Genomic DNA, 20,004 nt, shown 5'->3' with positions numbered 1-20,004 from the left:
TAAAGTTTACCTTATTTTTTGTTGTAAAGTTTACAAATTTAACAGATTACCCTGCTCCTTTTTAAGTGTGAATCAACTTCTGACATTTTTTCCTTTCCACTGTCCACATCACGAAACATCTCTGAGGCTCTCTGAGCATTACTTCCTTTGGGACAACCTCATGCTTTTCCTCACTCTTCTTCACCTATGTTGGTAAGCTCCCCTCCACCGAATTACTTGAGTCTCCAATGGCACAGGCCCACATCCCCACAGTCACCGATTCCTTCTGTCACTCTCCACTTGCTCGATCTGCATTTCACTTTCAGTGTTAGAGCTTTTTGATTTTTGATGCACTTTCATCCTTATTGGCCAATCCCTTCCCTATCATCCATTTTTGTAAAACGTCAGTAGGGTTTATCACTGGGAGATAAGGAGGCAGCACAACTGCATGCTTTGCTGTCTGCTGAGAGCTGGTAACAGATGCACAGTGACCGTCTCTGGTGGCCTTGAAGGGGGCAGTGTGGCTGCTCATCTAGAGCACCTGTCATTTACATAGTGTCCTGTGAATGAAAGAGCTGGAGGAAAACTGTGCTTTATGCAGCTGTGGTGAGTGCCTGTGGGAACTGCAGTCCTGTGTGGTGTTGCTAGGGGACAGCTGTTATGAACTGAACCACAGTGACTGAAACCTGTGCCTATCAAAACCACATACACAGCACGACCTGCCTGCAGTTCAAAGCAAAGAACAGAGCCAGACTTCTGGATATAAATTGCAGCTCTGCTACTTACTATTCATATAAACTTACGTGGCTCAATTCATCTTCTGGGCTTTAGTTTTTTCATCAATAAAAATGAAGATAATAGCACAAACCTTAAAGGGTTGTTTTGAGGACTAAATATTACCTAGATTGCTTAGAGCAACATCTGCACAGTAACTACTAGCCACACCAGACTATTTCAATTTAAAGTTGGATTAATTAAAATTAAATAAAAATTTTAAATTTTAAATTCAATTTTTCAGCTGTACTAGTCACATTGGAAGTGCTCAGTAGCTACATTTTCATCACTGCAGAAATTCTATTGAACACAGTGCTGTTCCATACACTTGAAACAATGTATAGAACAGAGCTGAAGATGTGAATCTGACATAAATAAACTAATAGTCATCACTGGCTTGAAATCAAGAAAAAGTTACTAAGTTCAAACACAAACATGAGAAACACCTATGATGAAAACAAAAAATAATTTCAATAAAAGGTGTCAAAATGGATAAACTCTGAATAAACGACCTAAGTTTCTTGCAGCCAACAGTATCCTTTTGACATTTAGCTTAAAAGTTAGAAAAACTGCCCAAATTTCTTTTAAAAAATTATCTTTTAAAAAAACTAAATACCCATATACATTAGTATATAGTTATACGTAAGGTAAAAAGCATTAGTAATAATCAAAGCGAACTAAATTACACTCGAACTCATTTATTTTTCCTTTCCTTTCTAAAATAAATGAAATTTTCAACAGAGTGGACTGAATTTTCCTGACCCTAATTCTGTGTGTTCACTGGTTCTGCAGTAGTGAAGTCCCACGTAACTACAGACCCGCCTGGGCAGGCCTCTCTCAGGGCCAGAGCGGCATCCCCTCCGGCTTTGTTCCCAGGCCGGCTTAGCACAGGACTTGACACAACCAGAGTTAAATAAACGTTTGTCAAGTTGACCTCAATTAGGAAAAACATATCCCAGGATAGCAAACATCAACATCATATTGTTAAAGAATGTTTCTGAAAACGAGGGAATTGTTATAAAGAAATATATTTTAGAGAAATTTTAATACCAAAAAGTCCTGACGAATGGACGCATAAAGAAGTGACCATTTATATTAAGCTGAACTTTATCCAAAAAGAGCAAACTTCAATAGAAAGTTAATACTACATTTTTCTGGAAAAAATTCATGGTTATAAAGGAATATATGGAAAAAGTCAATTTTTAATACCCCAAGTCCCAAAGGACAATTTCTCAAACTACTCCTTTAAAGTAAAAAAAAATTACATTACCACACTACACTCTATGCTAAGCCTAACATATGAAGCAGACCCTAGAATTTCCTAGACCCGATCAAGGATCTCTTTTACTGATACCATGATATACTTACTATGTCAACGGTTTCTACAAGCCACCTTTAAAAATTACTGAAGTAATCGTGTTTTTCTGTACAGAGATCATATTCTGATAATTTCTCCAGGGCAAATAACAACCTTGAATAGAAACTGTCCTTCCCTTCCAAGACCTTAAAATGTGACTAAGCTAATATAGAAACAGCTTCAGCAAGTATGAGTTGAATTCAGAATATCTTCACTTTAACAATATTGGTGACTTGGTTCTCAAAGATAAAAACAAGGGAAAATCTCAAGGCAATTAAGTAATAATAATCAGAGCAAAAAAATTAAGTGCTGTTAAATTCCTAACTTTAGAATGAAATCCAAGTACTCAAATTCTACTACCAAAAGAACACTTCTTTCTAGAAAATGCTTTCTTTTAGGGATTACTCAGGTCTGTGAAACGATATTCACATAAAGGCTCAGAACTTTCCTCCCATGGGACTAACTTAAGCTGGAAGTGCAAAACTAGCTTCATATGGTAGCCCTACATTCACAGAATCTTTAAAGATCTGGTGTGAGGTTTCTTCATTTTTCCAATTATTCTTAACTCTACTTCATGATAAAATTGTATGTTATATTTAAAAATAAGGAGATTCCTATGGGCATTCATATCAAACATAAACTATAGGTATGAAAAGAGGATGATTCATTTTTTAGCCACTAATACCATAGTAAGAATTAATTCATCTGATAAGTTTCTCCCAAATCAATAGAAGTAGCAGCTGGGAACTGGGATGTTAGAAAAAAGACAGACAAGGGAGGTGGACAGGACTCAAAACTCTGCACATGTCCATTTTCCCGGGGCCTATAATTTTTACAAAATATCTCAGGTTTACACACATTCTTAAATAGCCAGCTGCCTTAAATTTTTTTTTGGAAAAAGGCAAGGTATACACAAATAAATGACACCTAGGAACCTGTTATTCTCCTGGCGGAGGTTATTTGCATTAACACTGAGAGACACTTGACGATGGCTCCTCCAGGTCTCTGGTCAATGACAATCCTGCCTACTGCTTCAGCGCTTTCTTAGCTTTTAAGATGCTGTTTATATGCTGGTTGGTTTTATGGTAGCAAACTTTATTTCTTAAGAAGTATATTGGATTGTTTTCAAATTATGATTTCTCATAAATAAAATGCAAGCAGAAAGAGAACATTCATTTTCAATGTTTCTATTCCCCTTTGTGTTCATTAAATCATTACTATTTAGAAATAAATACTACAATGCAACTTACTGCCTTGTCCTGTGATATGTGGTCCAAGAATTATTTTAAAGCATGTTGTAAAGTCCATAAATAGTTCTGGATAGTAGGACAAAACTTACTGTTCAGAACATTCTCCAGTTTCTGCGTCATGGATCCTTCTACTTTTTCCGTTCCATCTGCTTCTAGTTTTTGATGGATGGCTAGAAGAAAAAAAAAAACCTAGTTAAAATGTAGGACATTTTAGGGTGGAGATACATTACATCAAAATGACATTTTTAAACAGCTTTTTAAAATGGTCATATTATTTTCACTGCTAAAAAGGAACAAAAAAACATGCCACCCTGTACAAGGTACTCAGCAGACACCAGTCTTAAGTTACTCAGCTTAACACCACTAAAATAGTACCTAACAGCCAGCCAGGCACAGTCGCACAAGCCTGTAATCCCAGAACTTTGAGGGGCCATGGTGGGCAGATCACAAAGTCAATAGGAACACTTTTACACTGTTGGTGGGAGTGTAAAAGGTCAACCATTGTGGAAGACAATGTGGTGATTCCTCCAGGATCTAGAAATAGAAATTCCATTTGACCCAGCAATCCCATTACTGGGTATATATCCAAAGGATTATAAAGCGTTCTACTATAAGGACACATGCACACAAATATTCACTGCAGCACTGTTTACAATAGCAAAGACTTGGAACCAACTCAAATGCCCATCGATGACAGACTGGACAGAGAAAATGTGGCACATATATACCATGGAATACTATGCAGCCATCAAAAACGATGAGTTCATGTCCTTTGTAGGGACACGGATTAAGCATGAAACCATCATTCTCAGCAAACTGACACAAGAACAGAAAATCAAACACCGCATGTTCTCACTCATAGGTGGGTGCTGAACAATGAGAACACATGGACACAGGGAGGGGAGCACCACACACTGGGGTCTGTTCGGGGGAAACAGGGAAGGGACATAGGCAGGTGGGGAGTTGGGCAGAGATAGAATGGGGAGAAATGCCAGATATAGGTGATGGAGAGGAAGGACGCAAATCACAATGCCATGTGTGTACCTATGCAACAATCTTGCATGTTCTTCACATGTACCCCAAAACCTAAAATGCAATAATAAAAACAAAAAGAGAACAAAACTATCCTGGTTAACATGGTAAAACCCTGCCTCTACTAAAAATACAAAAATGAGCTAGGCATAGTGGCGCGTACCTGTAGTCCCAGCAACTTGGGACGCTGAGGCGGGAGAATAACTTGAACCCAGGAGGCGGAGGTTGCAGTGTGCCGAGATCGTGCCACTGCACTCTAGCCTCGCAACAGAGCAAGACTCCATCTCAAAAAAAAAAAAAAAGGTGCGTAACACACATAATCATCTGTCTTCAAGACTGAGTGGTAAGAACAGTTGAATTGAAAAAGAAAAGGGAGAACTGAGGCATCCTGGGTCTCATTACCATTGGCTGAGTATCTCCAATCTGAAAAACCTACATGCTCCGAAATCTGAAACTTGAAGCACCCCCATGACATTCAAAGGAAATGTTCATTAGAGTGCTTCAGATTTCAGATGTTTAGATTTGGGATGCTCAACTAGTAACTATGCAATGCAAATATTTAAAAATCTGCAAAAGTCTGAAATCTGAAACACTGCTGGGTCCCAAGCATTTCAGATAATTGGTCAGAAAATTCTGAGTAAGTTTGGTACTCAAATGCACTATGAAAAGATCCTCAATGCCTGCTAATGTCTATCTCTGCTCCTTTTAATTAGTTATTTATGATCTTGTTATTTTTTATCTTTTTTTCTTTCAATAAACCACCTCAAATTTTCTTTGCAATTCTAAAATAAACAGACTGCTCCTCTATCAAAGAAATACATTCAGAGAAAGAAAAAGGAATATATTTGGGGAAAAAAACCTAGCTACTGTAGTTTGTCTTGGTTGACTTAGAGTGAAGAGAAAGTAATTTCTGTAATGTTTCAAAATGAATTGTGTGGTAACAGTGACATAAAATGTTTCAATACACCAAAGCTGAAATTCAACTTACTAAGCTAAACAGAAAGGAACATTCTTCCCTAGCAAGGAATCTTTGTAATACTTATGCCTAAGTATTACAAAGATCAACTGGAGAGAGCTCTATGCTATATGTGGGCAGGTCTGCTCTCCCTCCTCGTTTAAATGCTGCTGTGGTGTTCTGACAGTCCTGGTGGAGGAGGATGCCTGGCATACACTGCAGCTTCACTGAGCAGGCACTGTGCTGAGATGTCACACCCTACAGTAGCCCTGCTCCACATGTTGCTTTCCAAGTCAAATTTAGCATGAAAGGAAATCATGCAGCTGCATTTTCTGATGTTGACAAAACCTATCACTGATGAGCAGGTCAAGATGACGTGACCCTGGTCCCGTAGGCTCAGTTTACAGCCCTTTTTGCGACAGAGCAACTACCTCCGCCCATCTACACCACAGCAGCACCACTGTCGAGCTGTCAGCCAAGCATGAGGACTGAGAGACACTGCGATCTGATAAAGGCAATCCTATTTTCCAGAAAATTAAACCAAATAACCCAATGTCTGGTTCACTTGACCTTTTATTTTCTCTGAAAACATTTTTGAGTAGAATAACTCAATAAGCAACTTGGTACATGATCATAGGTTTGTTATTGTTTCTAATCTATTAAAACTTAAATATGTGAAGCAGTTGAACATTACAAGTTTGTATCTGAGAAACAAAAAAGTATGTATAACAGTATTTCTTAAAGAAAAATCAAGGTTATAGAAAGACTGCCTATTAGTTCACTACAATTGTTTGATCATTTTAATGCTCAAATAAAATGTAGATGTCAAATTTGCAATTTCAATAAAAAATGTGTAATACCCATCCAAGCATTTATGTAAATGCCATTGTTAAACAGGGCACCAAGGAATGATATTTGCATAGGGCATTATCTAAAGGATCCAGCGTTGGGCACAGAAGCATATAAATGCTCTAACCATTCTATGTTAATGCTAGCCTATGCAAAATGGGAATATTCAGGCCAGATCACAGATGAGCAAACTATTGCAATGAGGAAGCAAGCAGTAAATACTTTAGGCTTTGTGGGCCACATACGGACTTTATCACATATTCTTCTTCTTTTGTTGTTTTTAGAAACCCTGAGAAAACATAGTCATGTTTAGCTCCTGGCCTGTAGGGAGGCTGCGGCCTAATCTGGCTCACAGGCTGACCTCTGAGGAGGGTTATATTTATTAAGGCAGGAGAAAAGGAAGGGTTTGTGTAAGATGCATTAGTATTTTAAGTTGATAAAGAGCCCTTCAAACATTTAGTTTCTATTTCTTATTTTACCAAACTTTTGTCAGAATAGATAAATCATATATAAATTATACTTAAATTGGCTAAGTAATCTGTGATTCCTTTTCTTCCCAAATTATACTGAAGAAAATCAATAAATAATAAAATAATTGCAACTATTACACAGAAGACTAACAGGAATGATTTTCACTTAGATAACTGAGTCCCAGAAAACGATACCTACCTGAATTATCTTCATACATCAATAGACACTAATGACAGAGTGTGTCAAAAAATCAATTATGGCTCAAGCCACACATAGTAAGCAGCAGCAATAAAAGAAACAGGGGAAAGAGGACAAATAAGACAGTGCAGGGAGCAACATGTGTAATTTATTTTGCTTGGGCTTTTTACTCTAGTGTACCATAAACAATATTCATTCATACAGTTCTGACCCACAGTTGTTCTTGAAAGGAGCAAGTGATAGTCTATGCCACTAAAAACAAGAGACTGTACAGGTCACTAAATGCACAAGCTCAAGGGGCATTCAGAGAAATCACTACAAAGGAGGTGCTCAGAGGCACTGAGGGGCTCACGAAGGTCTTTCACACTACAAGGAGCTTCACAAACCTCACCACCACCCAGGAGGACTGGCGTGAGCAGTATCTGCTAACAAGCCACAGGTCACTACCACTTCAACGGAACAGAAGGGAATGACAGAGGGAAGGCCATGGAAAAATGAAGTCTGGCGCTAGAAATATTTTTGCAGAATAAAGAAAAAAACTGTACTAAACATACCAAGGTTGCTATTGGCAGGTGTTATGCCAGACACACTTCTTATCAAGTTCTAATGAAAACACCTGTGGGGACACACAGGCAGAAACAAAACTGACAATGGCATAAAAACTTAAAGATGAATAAAGGCTACTAATGGCACACTGGGTTGAGATGAACTGAAAAAACGCAGACTTGGACTGGGTACGAAACAGTCCACTGGATGGAAGTGAAGAATGCAGATGATGTTTAAAAAAAAAAAAAAGCAGAGAAAGGCTCTGATTTGTTGTACCTGTCCCCTATTCCCAACTCTGGAACACAAGCATGGCACGGATCAGAAACACCTTCCAATGTTTCCATAACTATCTTCATGACTACAGTTCTGTTTCTCCATTTTTCTTAACCGCACAACTCCTTTCCTTTGATAACCATTTAGAGAACAATTTCCCCACATCCCAACATGGTAGGGAAACAGATGAAAACCAATGGGGAGGAGGCATCCACTACTGGGACCCTGAGCAGCCGCTGAGAAACAGAAGTGTGCTGGGCAGCATGCAGGGGAGCAGAAGCAAATGAGTGACATTTTTATCCAAGACCATTCAGAGACAAAGCATGAACTCTATCTAATGTAAAACAAGAAAAGCTTTGAGAACTGAAGATGTGAGTCTATAGATTCTGAAGGCGTCTCAAGTGTTGGCTAAAATGAATGAAAACAGGACCTATATTCCAGTATATACTGCAAAGGTGTTTTTCCTCTCAGAAAAAGAAAAAAAAAAAAAAATCCAAGACTAAACCAATACATCTTTTAAACATTTAGGTAGAGGGAAAATGAAACAATTTACTCACAAGTAATGAAGGATGATGTTGGCTCAAGATTTTGTCTCTGAAACACTAAAAGTCATTGAATCAATGTCTTCAGAAAATAATTCTCTTACTGCCAAGTGTGTTCATGTATAAAGGCAAGAGGCATTTCTAGACACACAATAATTCAAAAGGTATAGTATAAAACATGTAACATACTGTTCAAGACAAAAATTCAAAGACAGGAAAGATGAAATATAAAACATTGGCAATAAAAATTAAAGCCAATTAAGTTTACATGTATATGTACACTGTATATATCTATATATCTATATCTATGTATATACACACACACAGAGTATACATATACACACATATATACATATGTGTATATATACATATACATATACATATATGTATATGTATTTGTATATATATACACTATACACATATATAGTGCATATATATGTATATATACATATACATACATAGTGTGTATACATATGTATATATACATGTACATACATACACACTATATATATACACACTAGATACAGATATATTTCCTACGCTATATACAGATATCCTATATATATACACGTACATATATATGCATATATATACACACTATACATATATAGTGTATGTGTGTGTATATATATATACACAAAGTACATATACATGTAATATATATACACACACACAATATATATATACATATTTACCATATAACTGTGATAAATATATACATATATACATGCATATACACATATATACATATTATATGTATACACACACACTATATATATATATGTATACACACACACTAAATATATATACATATTTACCATATAACTGTGGTGAATATAAAATTAAATGCCAAAGACAAAAAAAAAATCTAAAACCAGAATACTGAAATGGAAAAGGTAAAATAAGCTGGGTCCATAATTTCAAATTTCAAATTAAATTGAGACCTAAAGGGAAAGGGAAAGGTATGGGAAATAAAAACATGCTAAACGGTTGTCACATATTACAGAAGTCATAGGATTTTAAAACATTTCTCTCATATCTGCAAATAATATGGTCTATATTGCCAAGAAGAAAAAATGCTAACAAGACAAATGAAAAAGACATCAGGACAAATATTTCAACTATGATAAATGTAAATGGCTTCGATCTTTCTATTTAAAAGCAAAGGCTCTCAGAATAGTATTTAAAATAAAAATCCTGCCACATGTAGCAACACAAGACACATGCCAAAAGCAAAACTTCTAAAAGGTTACAAAGAATACTACAAATAATCTATCAAGCAAATGCATACAAAAGGAAAGGTATAAAATGTTAACATTACCTTATTGTGCATCAAAGAATTTAATCTTGCCCCCTAAAAGATCTGGCCTTTGCCCTTAGGTCCTGGGAAGTAATCTCTAAACTCTTGAAATGTTCAGCCTGATAAGAGTGTCTTTGTTTGCCTGTGGGCCATGGGCCACACTAGACAGTCTAACAATGGAATTTATGGGTGAGGCCTTAAGGTCACTCAGTATCAGCCTGATCTGAGGGAATGGAGATTGAAGTCAGCCATAAAGACCCTTGACCACATCCATGTGACAAGCCCTACTAAAGACTCTGGATCCGACAACAAGGTTTGGACAGCTTCCTTGGATGGAAGCATTCCATGTGTGTTGTCACGTACTGTTACCGGGAAAGTCAGTGCTAACTGCAATTCCACTGGGAGACTACTGGAAACTCCATGGATGGAATTTTCCTACATCTGCTCCATGAATCTCTATCCTTGGCTGACTATAATCTGCAATTTCCCTGTAATAAACCAAAACTCTGAGTACAACAGCCTTCACTAAGTTCTGTGAGTGCTTCTAGCAACAACCAAACTGAGGATAATCTTGGGGACTTCTTATAAATATATTATCATCAAGAGACTTTAAACCATCAAAAGTTACAAAGTAAATACATGCTTTACATACAAAGAAAAATTGACAGAATCAAAATTTAAAAAGGAGATCTGTCTGTCATGTTTAGTATAAATAAGCTAGATTTAAGTAATATAATTAATCAGGCATTGATATTATATCAAATCGTGGACCCTAAAGAAAACATGCCCGTCTGTCCTTTGTAATTTTTGGCATACTTATACAAACTTAATATACATTAAAAAACATATTCTCTGTTCACAATACTGTAAGAATAGAGACTATGAACACAAAAATTTACTATAAACTACTAAGTCAAGAAGGAAAATTAAAATTGCACATTTTAAAAACACAAAAAAGATATCCCTAAAGAATGAATGTTTAAAAATGACATAGAACATACAAATACTAAACAGATAATGAAAGGGCCCATAATGCGAATTTTAAATAATTTAAAAATTATAATGCAATCCTAACAAAACATGAAAATCTTGATAAAAAAGAAAATTTCAGGGAAAACAAAGCAAAATAAAGCAGAGACAACAGAGGTTTGAAAAGTATGCGTGTGTGTGTGTGTGTGTGTGTGTGTGTGTGTGTGTGTGTGTCTGTACACACATATATGTATCTCTGTCTCACCTGCTGGTTCCCAATCACCCCTTGAAGCTACTGATGCACTGCAGTGTCTCCTCAGGAGAGACCCCAGACACTAACGCACTCCTGCTGCCTGGTGTGTTGAAACAAGAAGCACAGTACCAGCCGTGCCTAAAAATGCTGAAAGTGAATCTTATCTAATATCCAATTAGATAAGTCCAAGTAATATAATGGCAAGAAAAATAAGTTAAATGACACCATGAGTAAGTCATCAGTCAAATTCAGAGTAGGGGATATCTTCCAGGACAAATGACCTTGTTTCTTCAACAAATCAATGGCATGAAAAACCAGAAACAGGGTAGGAAAAGTAAGGGGATAGTTTTAGTTTAAAAGAGGTTTAAGAGATTTAAAAATTAAGTGAAATGCCTGAATTTTCTTTGAATCTTGATCTGGACATATCAACTATAAAAAAAGAGTTTGGGGATAAGTGGAGAAATGTGAACTGGGAATGAGATGATATTAAAAAAGTATTGCTAATTTGGTTAACTATGGTAGTATCACTATGATTATATACATAAATGTTCTTACCCTTATTTAGTAGATTCATACTCAGGTATTTAGGAGAAAAACATCATGCTGTTTGAGATTTGCTTTAAAATACATCAGCAAAATGCAAACAAACCCATCTCAAAAGCAAGTATAACACAAGAATAATAATTGTTAAACCTAGGTGATAGGTATATAGGAGTTGATTATAATTTCATCTCCTGTTTGAAAATTTTCATAATAGAAAAGCAAAAACAAATTACCTGAGCAACTTTACTTACCAGCTCTGTCAAATTTGAATCATGTAATTCCTAGTCTACATAGCCCATGGACAGCACACAGAGCAACACACACAGAGATCCACACATTACCACCCAACATTCACACTCGAACCTGACCAAAACAGCACTTTACTAAAATACAGATTAAGACTACAGTGAGAAAAAGTTATAAAAAGCTATTAATGCTATAGTAAATTAACATAATCAGAGACACAACAGGTTTCACCTAAAGAATAAAAAGGTTTCTAGTACACACAATTCTACATACAATATAACCTCAATTTTGTAATGAGTACTCATACAACCTAACAAAAGAAGATAAAAGGAAATACATTAAAATGTTAATGTGATTACCTCTACAACAGATGTTCTTGCTAATTATGTGTTTAGTATTTTTTATCATATTCATTTCCTTTATTTCAAAAAACATAAAAGCTAAATACATGCATCTAAAGTTTTCAAATTTCTTATTATAATCACTTCCTATATGCCATAAAGTCATTTGTTTATTAGTAGCTGGTCAGCATTATCTTTATTAAATTTCCAGTTACTAACATACTTCTAGGGTGAATGACTAATAAATGAGACTACATAAATTTAGTGTACCAAATAAAACTTCTTAAGATCTACCAACAGTGAAGCCATCATAAACACAAATATACATATACATATATATGTAAATATGTTTTTTAAAAAGGGTGGAGAGAAAAGTCACACCTGTCTTGTTGCTAAGATAAATCATTTTGATTACAATAATTTGTGGAAAACATTTGTGCAGCTACTAAGCATATGATAACCATCTTTACCTGATTAATACTAAACTCTGTTCACACATGCTCAGATTTTCTTCCTGACATGGTAAGATTAACTATTGATAACTTAGAACAGCAATAAGCACAAATAAAGAAAGGCACACCATCAAGAAACGTAAGGCACACATATTTATCAAGGAAGAGCATGTACCGTCTCTGTTCCCTCCCGGACAGTCACACTTTACCCCTTCAAAAACCCAACTTCTACCTGCAAGGAAGAAGCTGCATCACAAACACATTTAATGTGTTGGAGATCAATTAGGCCTGTATTGCACAAGAAAAGGGGGGCTTTTAAAACAATAAAAGAATGTCAGTATTTTAGGAATATAAAACAATTTTTAAAATTTACCTTCCTGAATTGAAGAAGATGTGGCCTCAATGTACGGTTAGAGTTATGGATACTTAGCTATACAGGTACTTAGTTGTAAGTACCTTAGCTTTTAAAAAGAATTAACTTTTGTTAATATAGATTACTTTTTACTAAATAGCAATAATTAAGCTTTTATAAATTAAAAGGCTGTTTTATTAAAAAACTCTACCAACATCCTGCATTAAAACGTCTAAAGCTATGACATCTGTACTCCACACAATGTCCCTCCCATACACAGGGGATGGCACAGTGACAGCTACCTGTGTGCATGTCGGGGGCCTGTGGGATAAGGGCTGAGGAGACTGGTACCCTGTCATCAGCCTTTTCAAACTGAACACACAATGGGTCACATCTACAGAATTAGTCACATATGTAAGATATTGATGGTTGTGAAAGGACTTTTGAAATCCTCAAATTTACTCATTGGGATTTAATTTCTTATCAGCCCTGGGGTGTAGGCATCACAGAGAGTTAAAGTAGTCTCCCATTTCACACATGCAAGATGGGTCAACAAAAGCCTCAGAGATAAATTTTTCAAGTACCAAGTCTTTAAAGAGTCCAACTGAATCTGCAACAAATATTTATGGCACATTTTACATCTCTACTATGATAAAAACAGACCAAATGTCCCACCCTGTAAACACCCTGCAGGCAGGGTCAGGTTTCCATGGCAGAAGCTGCCAGCAGATGGCTCTGAGGATCACCTTACCTGAGAGGGCATCCTGTGCTTCAAAGAATGTACTAAGACCGCCTTTCACATAGGCCAGGCTGCCCTCGCTCTTCTTGTTAGCCTGTCTCTTGAGGTTGGTGACGGCCATTTTGAGCTGCTCAAAACTGAAATGAAATAAAAAAAAACAAACGTGTGAGACTTCTAACATGCAAAAAAGAAAAAAGAATTCCTTCAGTGGAAAACACTTAATATGCTAAAACTGATGCTAAGCAGCATACAGATTAATATCATACAAAGCCAGATGAAAACAAAAAGCTTTCATAGATTTAAACCTTTTAAATCTATGGTTTAGTTACATAGATCTAAACCTTTTATTTATTAGGAATGCTTACATTACAACAGCTATAAAAGAGTTTTGGGGTCCTCAATGGTGACTCCAAATGTTAGAACTCTAACAAGTAAATGTGTAGATGTTTTTATAACCTATATATAATATATACAATTTACCAGATAAAGAGTTTTGAACATCCTGTACCAGATAAGAAAACATAGGTCACCCAGTGATAGACAATATTTCAAAGGTGTAACTCCTCTGTAGATTCACTGAAGCATTGTGGAACACTGAGCAGAATGGCATATTTATCAATATCCAGGCCTCTGTCCTTAACAATAAAATGACATAAATCCTGTGGGTGAATTCACAACTTAAATAACTAGGAAGACCACAGTATCTTATCTCAATATCTCAAGCAGAGAAAAACAAAGGCAGGCCTCTGTATTTCAGAAGTTTTATGTCCATTTGAGCTAAGAAAAACTGGCTATAAAACTTTAAACATATTCTTGACAGATCTACACAAGAAGCAGAACCCAATTCTGACATATAAAAATAGAAATTTCACATCTGTAATGTAAAATTAGAATCATCTTCCACAATGAAAAAAATTCATCTTGGACATTTGCTTTATAAAGCAATCAGGCCTAAATTTACCCTATGTATTAAAATGCCAACTTTTTCTTATGTTTTCTAGTAATGCTTTTCATCCTAATAAGTAAATGAAAAATTTATATTAAAGTATATTTTAACACACTGACTTAAGTTTTAAGCAATAAACCATTGATTTATCCAAACATTTTTTGCTAAATATAATTATTTTAAATCAATCTTGCAAATAAGCTACAAATCAGCTCTTACAGAGAGTGAGTAAAATTTAATTAGAAGACAAAAGGGAACCTTCAAATTGGATATATGACCTTGTCTGCTTTTTTGCTAATTTTAAGCCAGGTCCTTCCATGATGATAAACCAACTCATCTTCCTTTGCTCTATGGTCAGAGAAGCAGTATGTTTCATGTTTTACACTAGAACTTAAAATTTTTATGTTATTTGAGTAGGGAGAGATCAATTCATACATGTCAGTTTAAGTCCCCAACTAAGGTGCCATAAAGTTTTAATAACCTACACCAATAATAAAATATATAGAAGATAAAATGACAGTAGGAAATAAGAGACCTCTAATTAATCATCTCATTGTACAAATAAGGAAACAGACACCCTGAGATGTTCACAGGCTCACCCATAGGCCTAAAACTATATTACTGAATGCAGAGCCAGACCTAAAATTCAAGTTACCGTGTGATCCAATTTTTAGCAATTGAGTGAAACCCTTCACAGATGACAGTCTCATATCCACTAACCTGGTGTTTGAGTGATTCTCTATAAGATACCAGGCAGCTGAAAAATTCTCACTTGTAAAATCAGCACTCATTCCATGGAACAGCATTTCTAAGTCCTTCTGGGAAAATTTACTTCTGAGGGGAAAAAAGGTTTAAAACATATTTTAATGGTTATTATGACAAAAATGTAACAAATATCACTGAGTATCCAGTGTAACATATATTAATACAAACTATTACAATGATACATATTAATAATACATTATCCAGAATTTGTTTATATATAGGTACAAAATACATTTCCCACATCATGGCTGATTTTTCTATCATGTAAACTTTGGTTAACATAGAAAAGATAGGAAACTAGTTGAAATACAGAAATTAAATCAATAAAAGAAAATGAAGTTTAAAGAGGATTAAGACATCAGGCTGAGTTGATGTTTTATTAAACCTATCAAAATATGAAATCAATTCCCATTCAATGTATAAAAATCAAAATTTGAATACAGTGAACTTTTAAAATATTAAATCACTTTGTTAAATGATTTTTGTTAAAACCTATATGAAAGTTGTTTTAAGACATACTGTCTAAGAAGTCATGCAAATACTAATAAAAACCACATCTAACCATCATGTCCATGTCTAGAATGACTTTAAGAAAAGATTATGATAACAACAGGCTATATACATAATCTGTAGCTCCCTCATCTTGCCTACATGTTTAAGATTGACTTCTGGATCAATTCATTTACATATTCTTCAAGCATCTACTAATCAAGCATCTACTATAGGTCAGGCTCCATGCTGGTATGCCAGATGTGTCCACTGAGGCTCACAACCTGGCAGCCTTCGCTGGCCCCCACTGCCCCATTTGCAGGATGAAATCCAAGCATGTCCATGAACTGAAACTGCTTGTCTCTCAGGGCTCATTTCTGCCACTCGAGGCCTGAAACCTGGTGCTTCAGCAGCCTCCAAGACTATACTGTCTCGCATGTTGCTTTCTACCATGTTGGTGTTTACTTTGTTCATCTGATTTGCTGTCCCCTCTAAGATGTGTCCCCTATCCCGATACAATGGACAAATCCAAATCATAAAGTATAAACCAGATACGGATCATTTGATAGCACAGTATCTCTTTAACATTTATGCAGTGGTGAAATGACCCCTACCCTAAAAGAATTCTTAACGTGGGTAGTCCAATGACTTTTCTACTTACTCTTCTCTGGGAGAGTCTTGCTGTCTCATCATTACAAACACAGCTCAATTAGGCAGCTTAGTCCATGAACAACACTCCAACTTCACTCAAAGATAACATTTTTTTCTTCCCTCTTCCCAGCCAAGGTGAATAGTTACTAGGCTGCTTGCTTGATTGGGGGGAAAGCGGGAGCTCTGTTGTAGAGGTTAAGGGTAGCATGGATGGAGAGGTAAGAATGGAATGTCCTTTGGGGCCTGTGCCTGGTACTGCCATGGGTGGCCTTTGCTCTCTGCCTGCCAGGTATTAAATCCTACCTGAGTCTGTGGGCATTTTCACAGGTTCCCTCAAGGGCTCTGGAGAACTCCCCGAGCCCTGACTCATGGATGCATCATTTTTCTACTGCCACCCTTCAGCCTCGAGTGGTCTCTCAGCCTTATTGTAGGCACTCCCTGCTGGAGACCCTCCACGTTCAGCTGACCAGTCTCCTTAGGCACAACTTCCAATGGCCTAGAACCCACTCCCTCCAGCAAGTTGCTTGCTCACCTGGACATGGGGAACACCCCTAAAAACTGTCCACGCAGGTTCTGTTCCTCACAGCTGCAGGGAACACTGTCACCTGGAGGTCCCATTCACCAGGGCTAAGTGGTGATGCTCACACATTCTGTGTCCTCCCCCTTTGTGGCCTAGCCCGGCTCTCCCCACAGAAATCTCTGCACAAATCCTCCTCGCCTCTCTACACATCCTCTCCCTCTGTGGTCCCTATAAGAACAAGGAATGTGAGCTGCAAAACCAGATATCGAGGAGTTCCTCTATCAACCCTGCACAGTGAGACGCCATTCACTCTAGAGTCATGCCTACTGTGCGAGCACCTCAGCCAGGACAGGGCATCCCATTCACATTCTGTTACACTGCCCTTCTTCACTATGTTCCTTTTTTAATTGGGTGGGGGAGGCCTGGCTTAGAATTATAACAGAAAAGAAGACAGATGAGATTTCAGGAGGTGGCACCACTTCCACTTAGACAAAGTCAATCTTGCATCTTTTCCCATTAGCCTCACAAGTTAAAAAGAGTTACAGTCTGAATCTTCCTGATACATGCGTGTGGCATTCATTAGCTAGCTGGTCATTTTCACCAGTCAGCAGTCTCTGAGAGGGAGGTAGAGAACTTAGAGTTTTTAAGTTTATTTTGGTTTGGATTCTTCATGCTGGTTCTCATACTTTACTTAGTAAGAAAATCCTTTCACCTCTGGAAGTTTTTCTCACTTTATTTATTTGTACCCCATGCCTCCAAGTTAGAGCTTTGGGGGAAATATATCGACTGAGTGGAGGCTTAGGCTAAGCCACAACATGCTGAGCCCCAGCTAAGTGACCCAGAAGTGCTTCCTTCTGGAGTCCTGCTCTAACCGGCAGGCAGCATCTGCCTGGCGTGCTGTGTGAGGGATCACGGGCTTTGTCTGAACTCCGCTGGAAAGAATGACATGACCAATTAGTAAGGCCTGTTGTCGTGGGCGGGAGGAGTCACGGTGGCTGTAAACCGTGTTTCTGTTTACCTTACTTCCATGCATTGGCATTCAGTGTGGTGTCTCACACTTCACTTGCTCAGAAAGTTAAATGATCTTAGCAGAATCAAAATGTGCTGCTGATATCAACTAAATTCCTACTAATAACAGTCTTTACACATTATTTAAGTACAAGAAATCCTCATCTGGCAGGGATCAATTCCAAGTAACCTAAGGACACAGCTGAGAAAAAAGAAACGAAAGAAGGCTGAGAAGTCACACTGAGCTTCTGTGTCCCTCACCCACGCCCGTGGGGCTTCACTGTGCCTCGGTATTTCTCTGCCCACGATCAAAGATGGGATTGCTAGTGTTAAGAGCTGACAATGTGAAGAAAGGATCTGTGACACAATGGTAACAAGAAACTATAAAATGCAGACACAAAATTCAAAAATACAGCAGCTGCATGCCCTGGAGAAACAGTTAAGAATACACAGCCCCCATGGCAGCTAAATCATACTCCACATGTTTAGCCAATAAAAAGTTGTTTTAAAAAACGGGATGTACACAGTACATATAGAAAAGCGTTCTGTCCTAAACAGTTACAATGGTTAAACTGGTAGTGCTGATAGTACTGAAAAATGTAAACCAGCAGCTCAGAGTTTTCCATTTTGTATTCCATTTTTAAAATTCCCCTGATACTTAAACTCTGCTAACATCTCATTTACAATGCATTACAAAATTGTTATTTTTACAAATCTAAACTGCTCTCAGTAATATCATAATATAAAGGCCTGATGTCTAGTGAGGGCTCCAGAGGACGGATTGTTAAGAAACTCTCCTACCTCCAGGAGTCCCTCCCTCCCTCATCCTAAGAAGGAGCAGATGGGTCTAGCCAGTCCCTAGCAGTGGGGCCCCTGGCGAGAAAGCAGTGGGTTTGGCAAGGTCCACAGTGGCCCTGCACTCCCAGCTCTTTAGCCATGAACATCCCATGCACCACAGGACACTGGGAGGACATGGGTGGCAGAGCCTGAGACTCATCTTTTACGTTGGAGTGAGCAGGGAGGCCCAAGCGTCCAAGCTCCCGGAGCTAGATGCTGAGACTCGAGCCCCACATACCCATCAGCACCCCTCCCAGCACATGTCGCTCCTTCAGGCCCCTGACATGGGCCAAGTAGAATTTGAAAAGCACTATATCTCTTGGTCAAAATACCACCTCCCCTAAGACGGAGCTGATTATTCCAAGAGTTCTTACTGAAGACGTTAAAAGTCTTTTGTTAATCTTAACTAATTGGAAGTCATGTATTGAGACTTACAGCAGAAATCAGACTTACAAGACTATGACAGACGTTATTTTCAAGAGGGTGAAATTCTAACACAGAGAAGTCAACTAATTTTCCCCAAATCACACAATTAAGTCCAGGACTAACCCTGCCCAGACATACAGAGCCCATTTAGAGGGGACACTGCTGGCTATGGCCCGTCAATCACTCTGAGCCCTCTCTGCTGGAAGAATCCCACAGCCCACCACTTGCCCCTTAACTGGGGAGAGATCAACCACCATAAGCCAACCACACTTGTCATATGTTCCCTGCTCTTAAGTGGGTAACGTTGTTCTGACCAGTGAGTGATGTCTGAGCAAAGGTCTGTTGGAGCACATCTGGGAAAGGTCTCCATACTCTCCAGAAGAACCACCAAGAAGAGGTAGCATCTTTCTGCCTTACGACATCATTGTGTCCAGTTTCAACCACAGGAATTGCTAAAGCCATTTGTAATTAGGAAGGAAATCTGTTTTATGCTAAGGGCAGCAGGATAGCCAGCAAACTCATGCTCCTCACATCTTGGTGACATGACTAAGTTACTGACTCAACCAAACTTTGGAGGGTACTATCACTGAATATCGTATATTATGAAAAAGTAGATTGTACTTTCGTTTAAATCAAATGAATTTTCATTTTCTCTTACTTGCAGCTGAAGGCAACCTGGTTCCATATTCTATTGCAAAATAGATGCCAAAATATACCGATCTTTTATGCAAACATCTCAAAAATGTAAAACAGATGACTTGGAAAAAACAAAAACTGAATACCAATGCCAGAGTCCCTGAAGCTACATGGGTGGCACAGGAGCAGAAGTGGAGGTGGCTCATCTCAGTGTTCACAACAGGACAAAGTGGTCATAAGTAGTGGCTAAGAGCACAGGCTCTGGGTTCAATCTCAGTGTTTGCTCAGTCTGCCTGTATAATCTC

General features: G+C 37.6%; 1 protein-coding gene across 4 annotated transcripts in view; it reads right to left on the bottom strand.

Moving 5' to 3' along the window:
* EXOC2 (exocyst complex component 2) overlaps nucleotides 1-20,004 on the bottom strand; it is a 209,617-nt gene that overhangs the window by 123,566 nt on the left and 66,047 nt on the right. For all 4 annotated transcript variants that reach the window (XM_032250109.1, XM_032250111.1, XM_032250112.1 and 1 more), the window contains 3 exons: nucleotides 15,088-15,201; nucleotides 13,434-13,558; nucleotides 3,450-3,530 (listed from right to left, as the gene is read on the bottom strand). In XM_032250109.1, the coding sequence (XP_032106000.1) occupies nucleotides 3,450-3,530; nucleotides 13,434-13,558; nucleotides 15,088-15,201 (320 nt within the window). The remainder of the gene's footprint in view (nucleotides 1-3,449; nucleotides 3,531-13,433; nucleotides 13,559-15,087; nucleotides 15,202-20,004) is intronic.

This window comes from Sapajus apella, unplaced genomic scaffold, assembly GCF_009761245.1.
Source record: "Sapajus apella isolate SASKATOON/1434 unplaced genomic scaffold, GSC_monkey_1.0 scaffold70, whole genome shotgun sequence".
Lineage (NCBI taxonomy): Eukaryota > Metazoa > Chordata > Mammalia > Primates > Cebidae > Sapajus > Sapajus apella.
Note: the sequence above shows the minus strand (reverse complement) of the source record. Positions and strands in the feature narration are given on the sequence as shown.